Below are 27,380 nucleotides of genomic sequence, written 5' to 3' on the forward strand. Positions count from 1 at the left end.
CTCAGAGCCCTGCTGAGATGAAACAAAGCCAAGTAACAACAGCCCTGCACCATCTCCAGCTCAGCTGAGGCCTCAGGGGAGAGGAGCAGGGAGAGCAAGAGGGAGCCTTGGCCACTGCCACGGCTGCCAGGGCCTACTGGGGCCTGGTGCCACCAGGCCACGTCCTCCCACCAAATGAGCCAAACATCCAGAAAACACCTAAAAACCACCAGGAAAACCCCACCCATCATCGTTGTCCCTTCCTGTGTCTGGATGAGAATGGCCTGTGCCCAAGGCTTAGCAGCCTTTGCCACCCAAAATTGTAAAATCGAGCTATTTTTTTTTGCTTAGAAACCCTGAGCTCTGGAGATGTCCCCATTCTGTCTCCCCCTCAGTCCCCAGCCACTTCAACAACAATAAACAGCATAATTCTGACAATAAACGGCATCATTTTGATATGATGTATTTGTATTTACACGGTACATTTTAAAGCAATAGCTACACTGATCATACATATTAGAAACAATAAAAAAAGAAGTTAAGAACTAAAATGTACATCATACACTTGTATATATATTTTTTTTTACACAGAGGTAAAAAGGCTTATAAAAATCAATACAACAGGGTTTTAACTTTTAGTATATAGATACATAATGATGAGGCTTCAGGCACTTTAATTTGTTAACGTGAGCAATAGCTTGGGAAAAAAAAATAAACAAAAACCCAAAACCTTTCCACAACAGGAAAAAAAAATTGGTTAATGTTTTTGTTACCACAGATACAAAAATAAAATCTGAATAATTTCTCTCAAATGATTGATGTCAGTATTGCAAAGCTGACTGGGAGAATGCTACACACTGTTCAGCAGCAGTGTGGAAATTAAGGAGAAATATTTACAAAAAACCACCCATTTCTATCCTTGTGCCCTTACACCACTGCCATCACAAACCAAATAACGTACGCAGCAAAATCTACAAGTATTACAAAAACTGAAGAGAAGAGGGAAGAAGGAGGGGGAAAGAAAAAAAAATAAAAAAAGAGGGACTTTTTTTTAATAACTTTTATTTTCAGACATACAGAAAGGCTTGGAGTATGTCTACTTTACTTAAATAAATAGGGGCACTTCAAGACCGGACAAAAAACTGTAAGATCTTTTTGTAGTGTTGTGCTTTATAGAGAGAAGATCTTACAGATGTTTGTTTACATGAAACAACTTTTGAGAACAGAAATAAAAGGAAAAGGTTGTTTCATTAATTATTTTTTTACGAGGCTGGCTTGATGTTTACTAGACACCATTGAGAGATTTGTCAACTGCTATTAGGCACAAAATATTTATATTTCATTCAGCAAACCCAGACATATCACCCAGAGTGTAACACTCCATCCCTTTTCCACTATCATTCAATTTTTTTTTCTCCAACTGAAAAAATCCCCTGTAACTGCTATGAATTAAACCTACCCAACTCTATAGTGTATAATAAGCACATTGCATACTTAATTCACGGTTGACTAAAAAGCTGTGATTAACTCTCAGAGGAACTGTTGGGACATTCCACCAAGAAAGAATGGCAAGCGTTCCTTTTACATTTATTTGGCAAATTAATTCTTAAAAAAAAAATCCTCTCTTTTAAGACTGATGTCAATGTGCAATAGAGGGAGGGAAAGGACATGCGCCCACTGGCAATTTACTGCAGAAAGAAATTATGGCAGGAACAGCAGTCCCAGCTTTGACAAGCCAATCCCTAGCTGCCTCAAAGTATTCGGATTGTACTATGCTAGTTAGAGCTCACTGCGCTAAATCTTTTTTTTTTATTTTTTAATAAAAATTATTTGGCTATTCCTTGTAATATATTAGAAAAATACTCTTTTTCCAAGCTAATTACAAGCCTTGTACACAAGACAACATGACATTAAAAAAAATAATAATAAAAAAAATTAAAGTAATATTATCCTGCTGTATGCACCTTATGCATCCACTTGATAAACCTGGGTGGTGAACTGGGGAGGGGGAAAGCCAGGCAGACACCTCAGTCTGGCTCCTGCAAGGACTCACATGCTCCATCCCACACACAGGCTCACAGCAACATGCTGAGATGTGTGGAAGTATCCGGCAGATTGGGACCGCAGGTCACAGACTGGAAGTAGTAGTTAACATCCTGGCTTTGGATTTTTCAATACCTGCTTAGATTGTTAAATGTTGTTACTACAGTGGACGCGAATGTTCTCATGCTCATGGATACAGAAAACAAACACACACGATTTTCCATATAATCCACCACTTAATGCAGCATTTCCCCAGAATTGCCATAATAGTGCTTCTGACATTGCATTGTTAGTAATTCTTTGCATATCAACAGTTTTCCTCATCTGGAACCTTAGTGTTTTATTCACAGATCTCTATGAAGAAGTTCCCTTTCTTTTTGGGCAGAGCTCTGAAAACACATTTTTCCAATGTTATTTAGGGAAAAGAGAAAAGCCTAAAATTTAAGTTTCCCTTTCAAGTAGTGGTCTGAAATGATTACAGGTAAGGAGGACTATCAGATTCTCAATGGCTATGTGACTATGGTAACTGAGCCTTACTTTCTGTTCACAGAGCTTTAGGAACAGAGAAATAATTTTAAGATGTTTGCTGAAGGAAATGACGATGGACCCTGGAAGAGAAACTGCAGCTCAGATGGCTATTTTTGCTTTGGAAAACAGAATAAAAAACCCAAAGAAAACCAGTGACAGAAATACTGTGTTGTGGTACAAGTTTGTTACTAGCACACCTTCTATACACACACAATAGCTTGACGGTAAGTTAAAATATCTTCCAAGTGAGATCTCATTCACTACACCGTCCCATTTCTAGAAATGCCAAAGCTTGCTAACACGCTGTTGGTACCACACAAGCGGAGGCAAGACAGACATAACCTGGAGATGTTCTACAATCCACCACCATTTAAAGCAGTTCTTCTCTCAAACTCATTTTAAAGGAAAAAAAAATTAAACATGTACAAGACAGTCTGTTTTGATTACAGATTAATAATACAAAAGTCTATGCTGTAGGTTAGTTAGTTAGAACAGTTGATGAGCAAATCAATGCAGTGTGAGCCCCAGACGACCCAATGTAAAGTGATCCAAACTGGTGGTTTCTGGATGCTGTTGGGCACAGTGGCTGCATTAAAGTGAGTGACCTCAGTGCTCCAAAACCAACGTGTTCCTTGAACTACAGGAAAAACCTAACACTTTGAATGCATCTGTAGTCATCCAGCAGCTTTGTGTTTTCCACCACAGCACCTGCACATGACCCCACAGTGGTAACAAGCCCGAAGCGGCAAGTAACAGCACATACATGGAGCAATGAAAGACAAGGCGATAAGGGCCATCCACCGGAGGCAAAACATTTCATCACTGGTGTCGCACGAGCAAGGATCTGTATAGTCTCCTTCTGGGTCGGACATACAGTGATAGAGCATAGTGTCTGCGCACCACATACAGCTCACTCGATGGATGCAAGTCTTGACGCGGTCTGGAGCATCCTGGCATTGACCCCGCTTGTTCTCCTCGTGGTTGAACATGTCCCTGCAGTACACACACCGCGACCTCTCACCATCTTCCTTCCGCCTGGGCTTGAATTTGACAGGTTGAGTCTTTATCACAGCACCCTTGGTATCTTCACCCAGATCAAAGTCCGAGTTGTCTACGTAAGGATAAGTGTATTCGTGTTTCGAGGCCTCGCTTTTGGCAAAACGTACGTAGGAGTCCATGTCATCAGGATCAAAGTTCTTTCCTCGTGCTGGGGCATGGCGATAATCCTCATACCCAGTCATCCAAATCTTCTCCCGAGGATTGATGCGCACTATCTCCTCATCATCATCTGGAAAGTTGACGTGCCGGTAGGATCGTGGTACTGACTGTGGAAGTAGGAAGGAGATGAGGAGAGAGAAAAGATAAATAAGCTAATTTTGCTACTGGTAATCACTGTCTCCTTGCTTCCTGAAGAGCCAATACTTAGAAACTTTGTCTTTCCTTCTTTATATGCCCTTCACCGGGATCCATCACAGACTTTTTCAGCCTTTGGCTCATGAGGAGTAAAACTGTCACAGTCTTACACTGGCCTGTGTGCATGTGGTACAACACAATATGCTAAACCAGTGTTACCTCCCCCTCCCCCTCTTTTTTTAATAACAGGAAGCCATTTAAAGCTAATTGAGAAGGAAATGGGGAGAGCAGAAGGAGGGAGCTGTCTCAGGCATGTGGAGGAAAACCAAACACTGGCAGACTCTGGCAGACACAGAGGTAGCAACACTGGGAAGAAACCTTACTTGTTCTAGATGGTAGTGGTCAGAGCTGTAATGGTCATGAAGGTGTCCACGAGTGCAAATTCTTCGATGTTCACAGGATGCAGGAGAAGCCAGAGTTCGCACAGGCTGTTCCCTTTTCTGAGAGGAGTTGGAGGAGCTATCTGTAGCATTCTGTTTTAAATGAAAACAGGGGGAAAATTGTCATACATTCAGCTGTTACAGCACAGGGCATTAAGAGATGTTTTGCCACTCACTGACTTAGCGCACACCTGCAATATTGGCAACACCTGACTGCTGGAGGCTTCATGAAGTTTCACATAAAATACTTGAAAGAGGCAGATCTGTTGCCAGGCCATAAAAGCTGTCACCACATACATGGAAAAATAATATGCCATAGCCTGCCCGTGACATATTCACCAACACCACTTGTATTCGCTTGGCATGTTATTTGTTATCCTGGGCATGGTGGGACGATGAGCGCTCACCAGGAGCTACCTCTGAAGAGCAAAGTTAAACCCCGGCAAATGATGCAATCTTGTAGGTCCTGAGGGCTCAGACAGAGCACCTGTGTGCCCAGGCTGTACCCCACCAGTCACCCAGGCTACAAAAATACTGGTAATTTTGTTAACCTTTACACATTCTCCAAACACTCACTGAATTCCAGTTCATCACCAGCTACTTGAATATCAGCTTTCCTTTAAAAACTTCAGGCTTTTTTTTTCCTGTTTTGTCACTTTTTTGCCACTCACTATTACTGTGCAATAAATGTTACTTGTATTTTTATACATTCCTGGCTCCCTTTGAGCACTTTCTTTCGGTTAATTAGTTACATCATTATGCAACAATGATCATGAAAGGGTGAAATATCACACAGTAACATGCTGTTGCCAATACCTACTGCTTCTTAACAATCCCATTTCTCTTCCTGCAGAAACACACAAAGAAGTAATAATGTCAGCCACCATCTCTCCATAGCCCCTCCTTGGTTAAAACAGTTGCCATACAATATTCAGGATTTTGCCCATTAATTCTATTTATAGGTTTTGTGCTTTTTCATATTACCATGAATTTCTATGGGCAGTTGTTAAATGCACCAGCAAACCAAGAGCAGGAAAAAGAGAGTCTCCATGCACAACAAACAGAACAGCTGTAGCACTGCATGTGCCTGAAACGTTGGTGCCTGAAATAAAAGAAGTGTCTACTCCACGCCCCTCTCAACTAACAAGATGTGCTGCAGCTACAAGTCCATGGTCCTGATTGCCGCTGCAGTCAGCTGAGACACAACCTCAAGAGCAGAGAAGAATTGTATCAGTAGTAGCAGAAGACTGGTTTTACCTGAAGAACCTTCTCTCCTTGTCAAGAATGCACTCTCTAAATACTATTTTCCAATTAATCGCACCAGACACATTTCTTGCTCCAAGAATACAAGAACCCTCTTTGTGAATATTTGTTTATTCTGAAAACAACACTCTGAAAGACTCTGTCCAAAGGTGAGAACACCTTGAAGCATTACAACACAAAAACAGATGTTGGTTCTCTTTAACTCTTGCAGCACTTCGAAAGCACCAAACTCCCAACTTACTTTGTCGAAAGCAAATAGACAGTTGTTTGCAGTGTGATGTAAAGCCAGGCTGGGTTATCTGAGAGGTACAACAAGCAGAATGAGTTTTGAATGGCTGACTTCCATTAAGAACAGACTTTTAATACGTGTGCTTGTTTTAGTTTTTTTTTTAAACAAGTACACAGAAGGAGATCAACTCTTAACATAGTTAACAACACCTCTAAAGTGGAACCAATATTCAGGCTGCACCAACATTCAGGCTCTTTTAAAAAAGAGGCTTCATCAGTCTTCATAACTTATTAGACAAAGGCAGTTCAAATCTGGGGTTTAAACCCTTCAAAGCTAATTCTTGTGGACTCAACTTCAGGCCCTGCAATATCTAGCACATTTTGGGGACATAAAAAAAAAAAAGCAGTTTCTACAAATGTTTTGTAATAACACTAAGCTTAAAACTTGTTTGAAAACCCTGAGAAGAGTCAGGATTTAGTTACAACAGCCATATTGGTACTCACAAAAGTACCTTTCCTGCAGAGCTGTATGTGGCGGAGACCAAGATGCTGAGCTATGATTTAAGCTTCTCAGAAAGCCACACAACACACCCCATGGCCCAGGCAGCCCCAGCCTGCTCTCAAAGCTAAACTTCAACTGACATGAAGCAAAAAAGAGGCCGGGCCTTAAAATGGTACCATGGCAGGCCACAGGACCCTTCACCTTCAGTGGATCCACAGCTGAGCCCTGCTGGAACAAGCCTTTTGTGGATATACTCCGAAAACATCATGGGTGTTCATGGTCCAAACAATGCAGCCTGGGGAAACAACCCAGTGGGAGGTCATTGCACATACTGTCCTGCAACTGCCTCCCTGTCCTGGATGAAAATAAAAATCCCACCCAAACTAGATATAACTCCTTGATAATCTCAGCAGGGCAGCTGGGAGCTAAAGCCAGCTCTCCAAGCACTGCACTATTTCCTGCCTCTCTGGGAAGGCAGCATTTCTGCAATAGGCAACTGGAAAAGAGCTTGTAGTGATTTTTATCTTGCCTGATTTGAATCTACCTTTGCTATCCTCCACACCTTCTTCTCCCCTTTAGACCCGGCGGGGCAACCGAGCCTCTCCTCCACATGTGTTGACACAGCTACAAAACCTGTTTGCAGCATACCAGAGGCTGCGGCGCTGCTCTCAGCTTTCACCTTATTAAAAATTGCTGCATTTCCACATTCAATGTCCTCAGATTAGATGGGCAGTTTGCCAACACAAATACTCACTCTAAGCACCCAGAAAGGGGAAATCAACCTATCCAAGACTGGGTCTCTGCTCACTCGTCCATAAAAAAGTTTATGCTGACTCCTGGTTGGTGACACTGAAGGCAGTAGCTGGGTGACAAATGCAGTGTCTGCTGAGTTACCCTGCTGACCATCAGCTGGGATAAGCACTGGTACTTTCCAAAAACCAATATTCCACCAAGGTCCCTTGCTATTTCAAACTGACATAGGGAAGAGTCAGTGCTCTTAACACACATGAATGCATGGTCTGAGGACTGAAGAAAACAAAAGAGGTAGAAAATTCCTACCTCCCAAGCAGAAGGTCACCAGTGAAGCCCACAGGCCCCTCACCTGTGCTGGTGGGCACACTCATCAATGATGTGAGGAGGGAGATGAACAAGATGATGACACAGTTTCCAGATGAAACTTGTTACTCACAAGAGTCAAACTGAAAGATGACCCTGAAAACTTGCTTAAGAATCTCGTAATGCAGAGAGACTTTTAACATGCCGGATGCTAAAAAACCCCCAAATATAATTTAACCTAAAGCGCAGTGTGACATAAACACCTTGATCTGACACACAGAATGATGCCCTCTGAGCCAGTTATTGCTGGCCAGGAAAGAGGTCTTGGGATTAAAATAGGCAGCTCTGTGATAGTGTCCACTTGGTGGCTCAGCAACAGGTTAAAAAAAAGACAACCACCAAAGCACTGCATGTACCCGCTGTGCTGCTCCAAGCTGTCTGTGGTGCTGGCCCTCTCCATCCTGTCCCAGTAAGGGTATTTCAATCATGGAAACCTCATAGAGCCATGGCCAGCACCACAGAGGACATGGGATGGCTTCTCAACAACAGCTAACTAAATAGCCTGGGTCTCTCCAGCCTGGGAAAGAGATCATGGAAGGGACCAAGAAGATGAGAAGTCTACTGAATTGTGAATCCCATAGGAATGTGAGCAGGGAGGGATTATTCTTCTAGTATCCTTCAGAAAGTAAGATCAAAAAGCATTCACTGGAACAGGCTCAAATAAGGTTCAGGCAGAAGGAGGTACTTCTGATGGTGGCCATAGCTAAAACGAGGTTCAAGAAGCCAGAGGGAAACCCTCAGAGGAAATTAAGTGACCAAGGATTAGAAGCATGATGATGCTTCAGGCCTCTGAAGGTGTACTGTCCTCTCAATGCCCCTCCCCTGGGACTGAACCTGGACTTGGTGACTGGTGAAAATAAGGCATATTCTCAAAGAAAAGGCACACTCATCCTCAGCCAAGTGCCAGTAAGAACAAATGATGGTAGGACTTTGTCAGTGAGGGAAGGAGGGAACAGCTTCTGTGCCCCACAAGAAGACTGGGACTTGGCTGGGATTATCTACCATCAGCATAGCAGGCAAAATTTTGGGGAGGGTGGTGAAAGGTGGAAACATGAGATGCTTGCTGTAAGTCTTCCAAATACAAACACTCACCTACAGAACTACATCTAGAAAGGATGTGGCCTCCAGACACAGGCTATTTCACTGATGGAAAATCAGGTCCCAAACTACTGAGCCACTGGTCTCTCAGAGAAACACCATCTTCTTCTCAAACCTGTTAAAACCAATCCAGCTCCAGCATTTGGTTTTGAGGGGAAACTACTGAAAACATGCCCAGTAGTCACAAAAGAGAAAAGAACCCAAGACTAAAAGTTGTTGGAACAGGGAGTCTGATAACAAACTCTGTTTCAACATGCCCTCAAATGCTCAATTATGAGAGATTTGTGCTGCTCATACCAGAACCTTCTGAGTGCTATAGCGGTCACAAACTCTTGTGGTTTCACTGCCTGGATAACAAAATCATTAATCATGACCGTAAGAGTCATTTTATAAAACCTGTGCAACACATTTCCTGTTGCAAGTGAGCTGGACATATCGGAGCAAGCACATGTACTGCATGTGTGGTATGGCTGCTTGAAGAAACAACACCAGGCTTCTACAGGCAAATGATGGCACTGTGGTAATTTAAACAAAGAAAAGCATGTCCTTGTTTCCCCCTCAGACTTTCAGAAGTGACTCATTAAATTAAAAAACCCCAGTCATTAGTAAAGAAGATTATGTTAATCATTTACTGCAGTTTATTTCTCATTGAAATGGATTTGTTACACAAGAAGGCTAATCAGATACCTAAGCAATAAGCACAGATGAGCATCTATGAAAAAAACATGAGAAAAAGCAGACTTCTCCTGCTTCTGAACTGGACTGATCACCTGGCCTCTAATGGCTTCACAGAATAGGTTCACTCTGTGTGATGCATCATGCAAGGCTGACTACAAGAAAGAAGAAAGATTCCTCTCAGAATTATGAAGCAATACAATCTGTGGCAGCTTGTCAGAAATTGGTTGCCAAAGGGAAATTGTGGAGTTCTGTCACTTAAAACTTCCAGAAGTGCTCTCTGCCAGCTAAAGGATTTGCAAGTCTGCTGTGAAAAATAACTGTGGGTCAAGCAAGACAAGATTTTTTTTCCTCTCTAGAACAGTTTCATGAAGCAGGGGGGAACACATGTATCGTGATGTTGAACAATTAGCTTTGCAAATAGTCCTGAAGGAATCAAAACCCCATGCCAGGCTGGCCTTTGCAAAGCACAAGCCAACCTGCTCTCTATTGCCCTGCTCCATTTTTCCCATCTCCCACTGCCATGCAAGCCCACACACCACAACATCCAAGGGGGCCTCTTGACATGCAGCACAGAAAAGCAAAACTTGGTGGGGCTCACGGTCTCACCTTTACCGAAGGCATCCTTCTGCAATGTCCTTCTGCAAAAGCTCCCTGCAGCAGCTCCTGGGTTCACCTGTGGAAGCCTGACCATGCTGAAGAAGAGCCCAGCACCACCTCATCTTTTGAGAAGGCATCCCTACTATTCCCAGGACAAGAAACCCAGCTCTGCTTGGGTTTGAGGATGAGCCTGGAAAAGCGACAGCCAAAGAGCTGCATCCTCCCATGCCACAGCCCAGCCACCTCTGGCCCAGACCTCTGCAATGAATGGGCTCCCGACCGGCAGCCAGAGCCCTTGGTGTGCCCTGCCCAGGTGCAATCCCTCAGGAGCCCCGGCACAATTTCACTTGACCCTTTGCTTTCACTGGGATACGGGGAGGTACAGCTGTGCTATCACTCCGGAAAGGAAGAATGATAAAACCAGCAAAACAGCGCAGCAAACGAGTGATACCAAGCTCTGCGCCGGCCTGGGCCTTATCTACGGAGCTGCTGTTTAGGAACGTCACAAAGAGGAAGTCTGAGAGTTATTTCGGATGCGTGGCAGAGAAACTTCCACCTCTCCAAAGAAATTAAGATAAAATATAGTCTCCTAGAACTCCCTCAGCCTAATCTTGCCAGACCAGAACAAGTCCTTCCGTTCTCCTCCAGCTTTTTTAAATTTTATTTTTAAAGCCTAAAGAGATACAGCACTTCTGACTTTCACAGACAGTGGAACAGCACAAATCCTAAATTTTGTCTCGAAACACCTTTTTCTCTCTATTCAAGACATTTAGAAAAGGAAACAGCTGACATTTTCCATCAACCTCTAAATGTGCCCTGTATACTTAAGACAGCCCATTTCAAAGAGACCTTAGATGATCCAAGTATTAAGAAAAAGATTCAGTGTGAAAAATCTTCTAAGATTTGAGACTCCTGTCTCCTAAGCACAAGCTTTTAATTTGTCATGGCAAGACAAAACCATGGAAGAAAATGCTTTTGTCAAATTTCTGTTTGTTTCCCATCACTGAAGACAAGACAGAAATTGTATTGCAGAAAATTGCTTCCACACATTTTTGAAACATTTTGCCACTCTCATCCACTGGGGATGGCTGGAGCTGAATGTAGTTCAGTTCTGCTGAAAGTCTGAAGGAAAAGCTTCATGTTAGATCATATTCCAGTTCAGTTCAAAGACAAACTGGCTGTACACAACAATTACAATAAGCATGGATTCAGACTTGTCCAATACCAGAACAGGAGTAGAATTTCTCAAATATTTGTTTTCTAGTCATCCCTGAAACAAATACCAATATAAAGTGCAGACAGCTAGCTGTTTTTTACTGCTACCTTTTCTTATTTTAGTTTTTGTGGTTATAGCTTTTAGTGCCATAAAGATGCTGGTGGCTGTGCTGGCTGAAGTCAGCAAAACTGAAGGAACATTTATTAGAATTCAGCGCACAAGATCATCTCCATTAAACTCCTGCTAAACCCGACTCTGGCATCATTGGGCAGCTCTGCATAGGCCACAGATGTGGCTTAACAGCTCACTTCAAGAAGTGAAAAGAATATATGAGACTCAGACACGATGAAATGACATAACACTCAGATGTGGTAAGGGGGGGAAACCTCAGGGAGATTTTCCTGTTTCACTACTTGCCTCATACAGGGCATCAGACATGTCTGCAAAAGCAGGCATCTGAAGAGATACAAAGAGAAACTTTGTTTGCAGAACTCAGAGGAGGACTGAAGTAAGTCAGTATCCCGTTTTGCTGGGACTGAGACCTGCACCAGAGGCCCTGAGCAGGTGTATTCAGCATTTCCTTCCCAGGATACCCCTCCCCGTTACTGCAACACTGGGCTAGAGCACTGTTTCAATGGAAAGTCTTTGCATTAGATACTTACAAGGGAAAACCAGAATGTTTCAAGGGGGGAAAAAACCCATACCACAAGCCCAGCTTCTAGGGCCAATCCCCCAGGCAGCACAGCAATCCCACAGTACAGTGGTGAGAGCAGGGTGGCTCTGTCTACCCACAAGGTGCTTGTGTCCTCATCCATGCGGAGAGCCTCTCCTTACCAGGACTCCCACTCTTTCTTCATTCCTGCAACTCCTCCGTGCTGTGGCCTGACTGGATTTCTCCATGCTGAGACAAGCTACACTGCTTCAACAGGATCTTTTTACTTAAACCTGGGAACTGTTTTAACTAACCAATTGCTTAAAACCATCTAGGGAGAGAGGCTGTCCTTTCCCTTTTGCAGAGGCTCTGTTAATCTGTTTATACCTTGAAAATGACATCCTGGTGTGGACTACAGCCATTGTTGGATGCTCCAGCATCCAACATTTGTGCTTGTACAGCTCTGCAAAGATCAGCAGAGCCACTTTCTCTAACAATATTATCCACATTACCACAGCTGTTCTTGGCTAAGGCCAAGAGAATGGCCACCACGGTCTGAACTGCTGAGGGGAGGTGATGGCCACTGCTTCTCTCCCCCACCAGTGCCATCACCTGCTCTGTGGGCATGCGTGGGTGCAGGACCACAGGAATGCAGCCCAAAATCACTTTTGCATCAGCTCCCTGACCTCAGCTGACCATCCTGTGGTGGCACAGAGGTACAGAGAGCAGAGGTGGGGCAGGCTGGAAGGGGAGCTCCTAATTTTCAGGTGCTGACAGGGAACTTAGTATATCCAACACTGCCAAAAAACGTTCCTTTGGCAAGGCAGGTAAAGAAATAAAGGAGCAAAGTTCATAAGGGGGTGTTAAACACTGGACAGCTGAGCGCAGCTGGGAACAGATGGCTCCACAAAACGCACCATGAATCTCAGCTCTTCTATACAGAAACTTTCAAGGAGGGGGCTGGGAATAATATAAGGGGGGAAGAAAAACACTACAGAAAATTAAATTAGTCAAGCTAAAAGAATTGATGCACCTAAACCATCATTTATGTCTTTATCCATCATTGGATTAATGTCTTAATCCATCATTAGTATCTTTGCTATGTATGCTGCAGCCTCTAAATCCAGCAGCGCTTCTCCTATATAATACAACAGGTTACAAACAGAGGGAGAAAAAACTAAGTTAAATGCAAACTTTCCACAGAAGACTGATACAATATTTTAGGAAGTCAGTTAGGGGTCATTTATTCACACAGTTATGAACATTGATGATATTTTAGCTGGAATTTATCACCAAAATAGAATCCAACAGCTGATGCAAACTTTTAAAATATCCTCTTCATATGCACTGCAAATATGTCAGGCTCTGCTTAAAAATGTAATGGCACTTATTTACTTCTGTCTTTCCTTCTCCTCTTGCAGAAAGTGCCAGAGATATATGAACTGCTTCCTATAATCACTTCTGACTTAATTTTCATAAAGTATTTACAAGATACAAGGCAAGCAGACCCTTAACAAAACACAGGTGACGGAAGGAAACAGGTCTATTTAGATGCAGTTCTTTATAATGCATTTCTGTACTGGGCAGAGGTGAACTCTGAGCTCCCCAGACTCTTGTATTCTGTTGTTCAACTTCAGTTACTACCAAACACATTCTGGGGTGCAGAGGGGACACCATCTTACAATATTTTTTCAGTCAGAAAATTGTGAGGTTTCTTTAGGGCTTTTCTTTTGTTCTTTCTTGCTTTCTTTTTTCTTTCTAGGGGTGGGAGGGGGAATCTATTAACTTAAAGAAAAATCTTGAAGCCTCATATAAATGCACATCTTATTGCTAAGCTTTACCAAACTACTCATTTTCTTTCCCAAATGTTCCAAAAAAAGAAAGCCCAAGTAAACAAACAAACAAAAACCCCCCAACTCCAATCATTTGAGAGGATCCAAAATTCAAGGACACATTCCAGGCAGCCTCAACTCTGTCTGTTTCGGGTTTTTCTTTTCTACCTGTTACACAAGACGACAGATTAAAATCAGATTTGCCAGTGTTTACACAGCAGGTGGGAATTACAGGCTCCTTCACGAAGAGGAGAGCAACTCCTTGGCCCCACAGTTCCCACTCAGCTCCCCTCCTATCACTGCTCGGACGGATGCTCCAGCGCAGCACCAGGAGCCAAATGCTTTTCCCCCTGCCAATGGCGCAGAGAGCTTTGCCTGCTCGCTGCAGACCTGCATCCCTGGCTCCCACTGGGGTGTGTGCCAGGCAGCCATTCCGTAATCCCTCCTGCTGCAGTACAGGAAGCTGTCAGTCATCGCTCTGCCCTGGCCAAGGCTGCCTCCTTCCAACTGTGTTTACACCCTGTGCTGCAATCTACTCTGTCTGTCACCTTCAAAAGCAGTGCCTGGGGCCAGCCAGGACACCCCAAATCCAACTGTCCCTGCTCCCTCCTCCTGCCCTGGGACAAGACATTTTGTTCCAACACAGCAGCCAGTCAGACTGCAGCTTACAAATATAGCTGTCTGCTGAAAGCCACTTCCTCAGGTTGGATATGCAAGTAATGGAAAAGGCCATTTTCTGCCTCTGTCAAATTTTCAAGCACCCTGAAGCCAAAAGAAAGGCCTATACACCTCAAAGGCTGACTGCATAGCCCAGATTAAAGAGGGAATCTAATGGAAAGCTGCAGTCATATCAACCATGTATTTTCCAGGTAAAAGCACATCCCCACCAATACCACCTCAGCTATCCTGGCATCTCCTTCCAGTCTCAACTGAAGGATGAACTTCACAGTAGAAACATGAAGGAGGAAAATGCCACAAATCCTAAATCACAAACAAGGGCAAGAACCACCTTACTTGCATCACCAGCACAGCAGAGGTCTTGCAGAAGGCAACAGATCCAGGGCCAGGGGTATGCAATGAATTTCAGGTGGCACCATCAGTGTTGGTGGGATGGCAGAGGTTTTGTGCCTCCCGCTCGGCCCATCAGCTACAGTTTCCTTTGAGCCAGCACTTCTGCTTTTCCAGCCCTACAGCGAGCTGGCTCCAGGAGCTAAACCACCGGAAAAGTATTCGCTTTCTTTTATAGGGCTAGTTTTTGGTTCACTTCCCTGGGTTGGCTCAGCACAGAGTCAGCTGTGCTGGGAAAAGGGGGGATGGAGTAGCTGGTCTCTGATCTGCTGAGGCTAAAGATGCATCAGTCAAGTTGCATCCCTCAGCTGTGGTTTCATATAGGTGTTAAAGTAACTCCTGCAACCCCAAATCCTACTCCCTCACATCAACTTCACTCTTGGCATGACTGTGCTGCAAAAGCAAGGTGGGGGAACTGGGTTGTCTGAAAAATGACTTGCTTTTCACAGGCATCTTGACTCAAATCAGGTCCCCCTTACATAATACCAAAGAAATGCCCTGGGAACCACAGCTGAACAAAAGCAAAAGTAAAAAAAAACAACCACCCCCCCCCAAAAAAAACCCCAAACAAACAAACAAACAAACAAACAAACCCCTTTCCCACTCTGTTTTACTGTATGTTATGAAAGGGCAATTTACTCTTGCTTGTATTTTGTTTCTGACACATTTGTGCCTCAAATACACAAATGCACTACAGCATTCAGTTTCAGATGAATTAAAAGGGAACACACTCATAAACAGCTTGACACTTCAACTCATCATATAGTTTAAGTACATTACTACACAGCCAAATTATTTTTTCAGAAGACAAACATGCAGCTAGTTGATTGCAAATGTGAAACGGTGCTACAACACACTCTGATCACAAATTCACCAGCTCGAAACTACAGCTAGAGAGGCACCAGCCAAGTCACCTTTGTACAAGGAATCCTACAGGCAGATCTCCTGGTGACCCTTTTTATCTTAAAGGTCATCCTGCAAGAAAACAACACCTTCAGTAATCTGAAGATTACTTTAATTAATGCAAGTCAGGTTATACATAACAAAAATAATAGAGTACAAAATGTAAAGAGCTGGTACACTGAAATACACCAATACATCATCCAAGCACAGGGAAAAACAAAATGGGTGTTGAGAAGGAGAAAAGGAGAGGAGGAAAGAATTAGGAGAGGAGGAGAGAAGGAAATCTCTTTTGAACTGCTGGGGCAAACTGAACAAAACTGAATACTTAACTGGTGCACAAATTACAACACAAGTTCTGGCAAGATGCAGCTATAAGGAAACTTCCACCACAGCAAAAGATCAAATTTCCGTTTCCTGCAGGATATATCCCAATCCCACTGCACAACCAACTGTGTTTGTATGTGGGAATGGTACAGAGCCAAAAAATACACTACAAAAAATGGTCTTGAGAGGAAGAATTGTGACAAGAGAAATTGCTTACCCTCAGCAAAGTAGCTCAACACATCCCAGTCACTGCTATAATTAGCTACATAAAAACTACAGAACAGTGAGCTTTAGAATATCTGATAGCAATGCAGACACTTTTTGTTTAATAACTTGTTCTTCTGATTTGTAATTCACTTAGAGTGAAACAACACCAAAGCAACGGAAATTCAGTCAATTTGGGAATTGTGTTAAAATGCCAACTTCTGATCTGAAGTAAGAAAAGCATGTTTTACCTACCAGAGAGTGACACAAAAGCAAAAAAACCCTCCTGATAAATACAATAAAGTAATACACAAATCGTGCAAGACCTTTACTCCCCCTCCTTTCTTTTAAGGAAAGCAAACAAACCTTCCAACTTTCTCCTATCTGCTCCCTTGAGCTCTTCACTTACATCTTATGAATCTGTTATATACACAAGACTAAATAGGTTTTATGTTCTGTGTACCTCCACACCATAGTAATCTTTATATATCATTCTGTCTAAATGACAGGTTATGACTAAGAGTAAGCAAGGACAATCTATAGGCTGAAGTACACAGTAATTGCCTCTGCATTTCTGAAGGACTTAAGGAAAAGAGCAGCTGCCTTTCCAGATGATACCACTGTTTCAGTGACAATAGTATTAAATTATCAGTGAGTACAGCTTGCTTGTATTAGCAGAAAGAGCAAGAAAATAAATGGGTTAATTTCCAGCACCACTTGAAAGAAACAAGAGATCCTGAAAGAAAGGGAGAAATACAACACTAGAAAATAAACCTGACAGCCAGAGAAAAAACTTTCCACTTGACCTTCCCCACTGAAAAATCTCTTTCAGCATTGGTATCCATTCCCATTGAGTGATGTGAATTTGTGTGGGCAATGTTAACCTGAAGGCAGGAAAAAACCCCAAACAGATAAAAAGCAGCTAGCCTTAAAACTGGTGGATAGTCAGGATCTTTTCAGGTTTTTGAGGGAAGGATTTGAGCCTGCTGGTTTTTCTGTGTGTGAATTTCTCTCTTCTTGGCAAGTACTTTTTTTTCCTTTAAAATCTGAATTAGAATAGCTGTGGTTTACAATGCAAGCCCAAAATCCAGACATCAGAGGATGTGGCTAGCAGCAATGAACCCTTTGGCTGTTCACACAGAGCACAGCTGGCTGCTGGGCAGGAAGAAGAACAGAAGGCAGGCCATCATGTCCTGTCACTGCAACAATCTCCTTGTCGGTCTGCTCAGCCACACAGAGCAAACAAGGTGGATTTGCTCGAGGTGACAACCCCATCATTCCCACAGAGAGTTCTGTGCCTCCAAAATGCATTTCCCCCTTCGGCTATTTGAGGATGGCATTAAGAAAAAAGGAAACTGCAAGCTCTTGTGGGTCCTCAATCTCTGAGCTCAACTTCTGACAGAAACGCATCTCACAACTCAGTGCTGATCTACTCTCAGCAACATCATTTTCCACAGAGGGCTGGGATGACACATGCTCCAGCATCCCACAGAACTTATGAATATATTCTGAAGTGTTTGGACTGGGTTTACTGTCCACTTTAAAGAAAAAAAAAGCCACAGTTGTTCTTTAAAAGAACCATCTGAATGTGAAATGACCAAGCCAGCAAGAAAAATTAGATTTAGTGTTTATCTAGCTAATATAAATCTTCTAAATTTTAATAGTAAGGCTGTAACATGCTTGAGGCCCAGATGGGAAATTAAAGTAGACAAAAGGTTTCAAGGAAAGGCAGCAGGGATAAATCTGTTTTTTTAATTAGGAAAGCAGAAGAGATGCAAGGGGGACTGTAATGCAAACATCTGCCCCAATATGCACCGTTCTGGTGGAGAAGAGGTAATTGTGCCTGTCTCTGAAATGACTGTCAGCAGTGCCCAAGCCACATAACAAACTTCCTAACTCAAACATCCCCAAGGACAGGAATCCATGTTCTGACAAGAAAAAGGCACAAGAGGCAAAGGATTGCTCCAAACACATGACTTCGTAGTGAAAACATGAGCCTGAAGACTTCTGCTGGAAGTCCAGGAAGAAAAGCAGTGGCAGCAAGATCTGTCTGTATCACCTTAGTGAAGCAGGAGAGTATTTCCCCCTTCTTGCAGTTGGGGAACCAGGATAAGTAAGCTTTTAGCCAGGAGTCAATAAGAGAAGCAATGGATTGAGTGTGTGCACCTTGAAACATAATTCTGTTGCTCAACCATGCACCTCTAGATCATGCCTGCTCAATCTGCCAAACACTCCAGGTCTCATACTGAACAAAAAATAGGGTTTTTAGAACAAAATTGTTTATTATATAAAATACGTGTGTTTTTAACATGCATATCACACTTATTAAGGTTGAGTTTTGCTGAGTTCTCCCTTATATTTCCCTTAAAGCTAAAGGAGATTGCAGTCATCTTAAGAGTTACAAACCAGAACAACCATGGGAGCTGCTGCTCCTCCTGCCAGTGGGTGTCTTTTCTTTAGCACTAAAGCAGGCACAAGGCTGCAGATTTATCTGGAAAACACATGAGTGGTGTTTCAGCTGAACTGGTCATAAGGTTTCAGAACAAACACCTCTGCTTTTTCAGATGAGATGCTAAAAGAGGCCATTTCAGGCACTCTGCAGACTCTGGAAGACATTGACCTTTTTTCCTTGGAATCAATTCACAATTTTAACTTCATGGTCATGTGGGATTATTATCTGTAATTTAAAGTAAAAGTATATATTAGGGGAAAAAAAATTACACAAAAACTCAATTATATGGCAAATTCCGTGGCCGAGGAATTACAGAATACATTCAGTCCATATTAAACCCCATTTCTGAAATGAATGTTAATTAAAGAAGGCTGAAGATGCAGGCTGGATGGATGAAGACAAACAGAACAATCTCAGCCTGTTGCAAGGACAGTGTTTCCCCAATGGAGACAGAACGGATGGCCAGTCTTACTCAGATTCCATCTCTTGAGAGGACGATTTATAATGCACAAGACAGAAGAAATTTATTTGCTAACATATGGAAAACATTTAAGGGCACTTTGGAGGATCTGAAACTCAACAAACACAACTACGTATTGTTAAAACTCCTAAATGCAGATTTCGTTTTAGAAATAAGCATTTTTCTACTCGAGGTTGTGACATTTAGCTCTATATACTGTTGTTTCCTGCCCTGTCAGGTATGAATTTCAGAACAGGTTGTTTGCTGTAGGTCTAAGCCACAGGAGAAGTATTTGCTGGCAAAGTCCTGTTTTTAAGGATATAACCCATGCTTCAGAAAGATGGATGGGGAGCGTTTGCCATAGGGATGGGGCAGGATATTGCTGCCCAAGTTATTATCTCAGCTCTGCAAGTTACAGTCATGGGAGGAGACAAGTCTACTGACACCCAGTGAATGCTCCCAGAGCCACAGCTGCAGATTATTCAAAACCCAAAAAAACTCCACCTTCTGATACAAGAAAATGATCCTCCACTAAGCCACGCGAGGGGACAGCCTACAGGAGAGCTCCACCTCTGGGGCAGGTGTTCTCTTTGCCATGGAAGTAACCTGCTGGATGCCTGGAAGGGCTGCAGGCTGGCTAAGGAATAAACAGAACGGATGATGCACACATGGAACCACGCACATCCCACAGAGCCATACTGGAGCTAACAGGAGCAGGGGCTTTATAGAAGCTCAGTGACAATCAACAGCCAAGAGCCTTGTCAGGGTCAGAACTTGTAAGGAATGAGGGGGCTGTTCTACAGCTGGGAGCATTATGTTGGTGCAAACATCTGTGCATGATGAAGTCGGGGTGGCCAGCCACAAAGCAGCCTCAGAAATGTGAAGTTTTAGACCCGCTGTGCTTGAACAGATTGAAACACCTTCAAGAAGAGCAGGACCTCAGGCCAAATATTTGAGGCAGCAATGCAGCAGCAATGGCTGAGATTTTCAGAGACGGGTAAATGACTGATTAAATGACTCAATCATGCAGATACTTTTGAAAATTCTGCCGCACGCAGTTAAGTTTATTCATGCATGTGTGGGAGAGGGGGAGGATTGTGAAGATTTTAATAACTACCTTAGGAAATAAAAAAGAACAAATGTACTTTCTCTTTAAAACAGAGAAAAAAACCAAACACAAAAAATCCACTGCTGTGGCTGAAAAGAGTTTACAGAAAGCTGTAGGGAAGTTTTGTGTGAAAGGATGACCAAAAGGACTACGATACACAAGTCAAAAACACATGCAAAGAAAGAATGGAACAGAAGGGTAAAAATAAAACATTTCACAGCCCTACCAACTTCTTACAGTTTTAAACTGCTCTATGCTTCAGTATGTTATTTCTGGCTTATGCAGTCTTCATACTTCACCATAACCTACCAGATAAATAGGAAGTTGAGAGCTTTGAAGAACTTAAGGACTGCAGGAAAAGGAAAGACTTCATCCCAGAAAAACAAAGACATATTGGGGAAGGAGATGTCCCCACAGCCTTATTTTTGGAGCATGACAACACATCTACTCTGGCATGCCATCCTGACAAATATCACCATGCAAGGTCCCACCACCAGTGAGGTCCTTCTTGAACCATGGAGATCACAAAACCGTGCAGAGAGCACTGCCAGGCAGGACACAACTCACTCCCCAGATGCCAACAAGATGCCAACACTGTTGAGGTTTCCCTCCTTACTAATGCCATTAAGCAGCTTGTTCCTCCTTCTCCATCAGGCCTCCTACCCATAAACGTCTGCATGGCAGGGAGACACCTGTCACTTCCTCAGGGTCAAGTAGGAGGGAAAAAATCTCCTCCAGTTCTGGCTCTTCATTCTGAATGCAGGAATTTGATTGATTTTGATGCAGCTGGAGAAGGATTCATACAACTTTTTCTATGTAAAACACCTCCCACTTAAAGGCAACAAACTGGTGGACAGTCAGTCTTCCTCCTTGTAAAAATCATTCTTTGAGTTTAGAAATCAACACTCAGCCACAAGATTGAGACTGTGGAGAAATTCAGGAGCACTCCCAGGTGCCTGAACATCAGCCATAGGATTTTAGCAAAAATATACTCTCCTGTTTCCACAGGCCACTTGTCACTGCTTAAACATTGAGTATGCCAACATGTAACCCAGTGAGAGCCGGCACACACCCACCCAAGGCACATTTGGACAGTCATCCGCTTTCTGATGTGCACAGAAGAGCCACACACACATCAAGAGAGATTGTCCACCCCCAGCAGAGCACAGTTAGTCCAGCGGATTTGGGAAGAAAGCACAGTGTACAAGTAAAAGGCTCTGGTTCCACCGGCGCCTCCCCGGTCTGTCCCGTCCCAGTGCCTATAAATCACTTCTGGAAGGTAGCTGGGAAGCAGCTGCTAATGATAGTTTTGCTGCAGAGTGCAGGAAGTCACCTTTTAACCCTGCCTGCTGTTGTTTGTCTCCGTGAGCGTGACAAAAGGACAGATGTGGACAACATGCCAGCCCTTGGGAAGATCCGGTCAAAACTCAGCAGGGAATCTGATGTGGTCCCATGCTGGCAAAGCGTCACGCTCAAAAAACACCTTTTGGCTTTGGATACTTCCTGGGACTCATTTTCAAGCAGCTTGATGCTTGTACTGATTTTTTCCTCCTTCATCCTAAAAATCCAGGGAAGTATCCCAATGACAATTTTGAGTTTGCTGTTGCTGCACTGAGGATTACCCACATTCCCCTTTCCTGCCATCCAGGCCCCACAGGACAAGGAGGGCATTTGTAAAATAACCAGTATATGCCCATGGGGGTTGAATTAAGGTGAGCAAGTAACTTTATTAACAAAGAAGTATACAATGTGAGCAACTTGTTTCCAGCCCATGGAATAGTGCTAATCAGTCACATTTTCACCTGACAAGTTTTTTCTACTTTTTAACTTTCCTTTTGAAGTTAGTAGCTTTAGTTTCATCAAAAATCCATAATACATTTTAGACAACACCACAAATCAACCTCCAACAGCTCACTCCTTTTTAAGACAGATGCCACACTACTTTGCCTTCTTCCACCTGAAGAACACCAGTCTGAACTTTCTACATTCCATGTACAGGTGAAACACCTTTAAAGTTTGCTTGTTTACAACAACTGTGATCCAAAACCTTATTTCCTTGAATATGTATCTGAGTGGCAGTCCCCTTGCTAACCACCTGAGTCTGCAGGGAGCTTCTCAGGGACAGAGAGAATTATTAGCAGGTGTGTGGATCACCTCTATCTAAGCCAAAAGAAATTCAAGGGTGATTATTTCTTCACTTCTAGCCGCTGACATCACCTACTCTGACATGCTTTTCACGCGGCGACAGGAGGCCAACAGGAGGCCTCACATTCTGTAGAGGATATACTTCCATCAAATAAAACACACCCAGTGTCCAAACATGATGGTGGCTGAATGCCAGCCCTGAGGCATAAAAAGAAAAACCCTTTCTAACCCGACCATGTAACCCTGAGCATAAAAGAGAAGGAGCTTGGCTGACATGTACTCACAGTGAAGACATCATCGTCGCCGACCTCGGCCTCGTTGTGAAGGGTGGACGAGGAAGTTGTAGATCCTAGAAAAAACCAAACCAACAGCTTTTTAAACACGTGACATTTCCGTGAAACTTTTTTTTTTAATCTGTTAAACATTTGGATTCTCATAGGTTTGTGTGCTGTAGATGTGCAAAAGAGTGGCTGAAATTAAGGAAGAACAACCCATCTGCTGGTAGCTGGGTTGGAGAGGTAAAATCTGAAAAAGTGTTTCTTGAAATGCAACTGTGTGGCTGCCAATGCTAATTAACAATGATAAAAATAGCAGTTACCATTTCCAATTACAGAAGACTAATTTCTGAAGAATGGTAAAGCTATGTACTAATCAGCACTCCAGGCTGATTCTCAGCTGTCAAGAAATCACATATGAGTTTTTCTTCACTTACTCCCTAAATGTGGGGCGGAGGGGAGGGAGAAATAACCTATAATTTAAAATAAAATGAACCTCACTTTCACAATGGAGAGTTAGATTGGATTTTTTTTTCCTTTTCATTTTAGAAGTTTTTATATACTCTAAAGGTCTTCTCTATTATCACCTGCTTCTCAAAGAATCACCTTGCCCCACGCAAGCAAAGTATCTGAAAGGAGTTGATATGTGTAAAACCACAGACAAGAGAAAAATACTGGGGTGCAATTTTCATTAGGAACATTAGACAATCTTCTGGAAAAGTAGGGAAACATATCAAAAGATCTCCTCACTCCACAGGTGTTCCTGCAGAGCTGCTCGAGAGCCTGGTGAGCACCCAGATCACAGAACAGTCTCAAGGTAGGGGGTGCTCACCACTGCTGCACTTGACACCAAATTTATGCTGTACCTAAAAAGGAGTGACTACTCTGCCTACACTCAATCAAGACCCCAGACCCCCTTCCTGGCTGGCTTCATCTATCCTAGGTCTGCCAAGGAGGGTGGGTACAGCCAGAGGATCTGCTGGGGAGAGAACCCTCAAGTCAAATGTCTACTCTTTTGAAGCCCACTGCTAGACTGAATTATGCCCACATCACATCCCTGACCAACACAGTACAACGACTTGTACCGCCTTCATTCTGGAAATTTGTTAAAATAATGTGTTTTATATAATGCTATTGGCACCAGCCTTGGCTACTCTCAGTTGCATCATCACGAATATGTGCAGAGCTAAGTGTGAAAGCCCACTTAAAACACTGAGTAATGTGGAAACATTTGTGCCATTTGCTACATTAGCTTTAAAATTAAAAAAATCTGAAGCTCTATGGAGCTGCATAGGGTTCTCGTACCTGTGCCCCAAACTTCTGATGCTACAGGGAATGAACTATTGGTTAAATATTCACAATAAAGCAGTGATTACATGATGTTAAGTTCTGAATGCACACTTAGTTGTGCTTAATATTACCCTCTGAATTTGATCAAGTAAGTGAACAAAAAATGAATGGTAAATTAAATCTACTGCCCAACACTGTGTGTGCAAGAACAAATTATTGTTTTTCATTCAGAAAGCCTTATTTGGAAGTTAATGAGGAACACATTCATGAGGATCAGCCTGTACTGTTAATGGGATAAATATAGATTTGCTGATTTTGAAGTATCTGAGATACAGCAGAACTTGATTTTAAATACCCCCACTGTAAAATGGATCAAGAAGAGCAAAACAGGAGATGCCAACTACTGGCATCTTCAAAACACTACTCAATACATTTGAGTTATTATCTCCTTGAAACTTTGCACAATCCCATGCCACTTTCATAAAACATCCCTTTTATGACTCAAAATGCTTCACAGTTTTAACAAGAAGAAGAAAGAAGCAAATCTACCTGTAACTTCTTGATGTTAATGGCATAGAAAAAAGCAAATTTCTGAGACCATCCTTCCTCTCACTGATGAGGTATTTACCAGCAAGGAGCCCTGGGGGATTAATTCTCTTCCAATATCTACCATGTTCGTGTTAAAGCAAGGACAGGACATCCAGAAAATGAAGCTGTCTTATGGAGCTAATGCCCTCAAAAAGAATACACATCTGTACATACATCTGAGTTAGTATCCTCAGAAAATGTACCATCTGTATATAAAAATATCCTGGTGACACTGGAAGAGAAGGCAAAAGGCTTTGGACTACTAAGTCCCTACATAAAGTAGTATGGCTAAAAAAAAAGATCAAGAAAAAAATGCATGAAGAATCAAATTTCATTAAAATAAAGTACAATTGAATTATAGCTGTATTGTGATTGCCTGATTGCAATGAAATGTGAAAAGGAAAAATTTATGACAACTTCAAAGCACAGACAATTCAAACGCATTTTTACAGAATTAAAAAAACAACACCCAGAAACACAACAAAGTCTTCAAGAACTACCATTCAGCTAAGAGGATGCAGACAAAACTAATTACTGCAAAATAAAACCAAAACCAAACTAAGTTTTATTGAACTCCAGGCAGGAATTTAACAAAGATTCAGTAAGATGAGATTTGACTGCAAATAAAGAGCCTGGGCTGTCTGAGTTGCCATCACTAGCGTGAAACCCAAGCCTATCAAAAAAAGCAGTAACAACAAACTTGATGATAAATAACAGGGAGAAGTCTGGACAGACAGGATTGAAAAATACTTGACTGAAACACCTTATCTCTTCTAAGGGATGAGAAAACTCAATTCCTAAAAGCTGGGGCTTGCTTACTGTAGGATAAGGCTCCAGCTGCACTTGAACACGTGCACAAGAGACCTCCAAGCCCAAAAGTTGATTTTGAACACCTCCCTCTTTCCAACTCCCTGACTCAAAGCCCCTGCCCACTCTTCCAAGGGTGCAGTGTCCACCCCCACACTACCTTCAATGAGGTCCTCGATGGCTTTCCTCACTCCTCTGTCGAAGGCTCGAGCGTCAGCGGGGCTTTGAAAGGTGAGCCCAAACTTTCTGTTGTCAACTTTCCAGTGGTGGAAGGTGGGGTTTGCCTTTGTGTACACCAGGTCCTTCTTCACAAAGCACTCCAGCACCACCTGGGAGGGCATGAGCCCCAAAAGAGGAGCAAAGTCACTTTTCCCACCCCAAGGATACAGCCAGCATCATCTCAGGCTGGACCCAAAAAGCCAGCCAAGTCATGCCTCACATAGGGGAACATCCTTCCCTACCAAATCATGACTAATAAACACCAGACACGGTAATTGTTCTCAAAACTATTGCACATCCATCTTTTGCTTACTCTTTGAGTAGGCACTCACTCCCTACCCCAGGAGCATGGTTTGCACCCAGTGTGGCACAGGTTAAGCTAGCAGGGGGCTCAGGAGAAAGGAGAACCTCTTCCCTCAATAGTTTTACTAAACAGAAATTTTATCCACCATTTAGGAGATGCTGCAACACTCCCCTCACTGTTTTTAAATTGTTCACCCCCAGCCAGACACTCATGTCAAGTTCTGCTGTGCCAAAAACCATCTCTAGTGTGATGCTCAGGGACAACAGGAATGGCTTGTCATGTCTTACTCCACCCCTCAAAACCATAAGCATGGCTCCCAAATAATGTCAAAAAAAGCATCCTAGGCAAAACAACATTGCAAAAGACAAACCATAATTGAAACAGCTTTAAAACACCAGTCTTTTTGAAAGCAAGATCATTTCTGACTCAAATAATGCATTTTTTGAGCCTGTGCAGGAAGTGCTGCTTTCAAGCTAGACCCTATCTTCACAGGAGTGCATTTCAGAAGAATCAAATACATAAAAACAAGATAACAAACAATAACATTTCAAGTGGCCCCTGGAAATCAGGAAAGGGCTTTATTAATTTGATTTGTGCAGGGATACAAGAGAGCTCCTTTTTAGATAAACAGCTACCAGGAGAAACTGAGTGTGTCAATTCATAAGAGACAACTTGTCTTCATATTCTCACTCAGCTTGTTCAAACCTTGAACAGCACGCAGCATAAATAATTCATGGCCCTTTTAAAAGGCTTGCACTGCATTACTCAGTGCAATGTGACTGGCTTCATGGGCTCTTTACACTTCAATTCACTTCTCACTTACCCCCGCACTAGGTCTAAGAAAAAAAAGAAAAAAACACAGGCCCTCTTTCATTCAAAGGGGATCTTTGCATGTGTATGTCAAAAATTTACCTGCTCCTTCCAGGTAGCATCACACCACTTAAAGCAAAAGATGGCAATTCTAGATGAGGATTGGGTTTGTTTTGTCCAATCCAGTATTATTTCCACATGCCTGTTTTTTTATATATTTAAAAAAGAAAAAAACAAAACTTGCACAAGAATACAATACCAATAGATTTGAGATAATTCTCATTATAAGAGCAGACAGAAGTTGAATTAGGGTCTATTACCAGTTTGTCTTTCTGCCTTTCACCATGGATTAGAAATCCACTTCTTCCATTGCCCTCCGGGTACGTGACCTTGCAGACGCCAACTCTACTGAGACCGCCTCCTTCTTGCGGCAACCATCCCCCACTGGAGTCATCTCGGGTCATAACCACAGCTTTGACTCGCACAATATAGCTGTCACTGCAATGGCAACAAAACAAAAACAGAACCTTTGTGAGCATCACAGTCGCATCGCAGCAGTTCTTCTTGAGGGTGGTATTTGGATGGCGCTGCACTGACCCCAACAGAGAGTTTCTGCCCAGGATAGAAGACCACCTCAGTCATGGATGGCCTGGACAGCCATTGTAGGAGAGAGACCCACCAAACCTCAAGGAATGAGCCTCCAGATGTCAACACACAGATCAAGCAACGTGTGATCCCTGACACTCTCTGCCTCCTGCAGCCAGGGACAGGGATCAAGAGAGTGGGGTGACCCAGGCCCAAAGCCAACTCCAACACTGGGGCATCAGGTCTCCAAAGTGCTGGAAGAACACATGGAGCTCAAAAAACCCACAAACAAAGTGTTTCAAGGTTTCTGTGA

At 42.8% G+C, this 27,380-nt stretch overlaps 1 protein-coding gene across 1 annotated transcript; it reads right to left on the reverse strand.

The window, feature by feature from the left end:
• Positions 1-425: 425 nt before the first annotated feature.
• On the reverse strand, positions 426-27,021 carry SPRED2 (sprouty related EVH1 domain containing 2). Its single transcript, XM_014308970.2, has 5 exons — positions 26,803-27,021; positions 25,310-25,478; positions 22,474-22,538; positions 4,287-4,436; positions 426-3,875 (listed from the first exon to the last, which is right to left on the reverse strand). The coding sequence occupies exons 1-5, from the start codon at positions 27,019-27,021 to the stop codon at positions 3,225-3,227; spliced, it is 1,254 nt and encodes a 417-aa protein (XP_014164445.1). The 3' UTR covers positions 426-3,224.
• Positions 27,022-27,380: the final 359 nt, after the last annotated feature.

Source organism: Geospiza fortis, unplaced genomic scaffold (genome assembly GCF_000277835.1).
Source record: "Geospiza fortis unplaced genomic scaffold, GeoFor_1.0 scaffold134, whole genome shotgun sequence".
Classification (NCBI taxonomy): Eukaryota; Metazoa; Chordata; class Aves; order Passeriformes; family Thraupidae; genus Geospiza; species Geospiza fortis.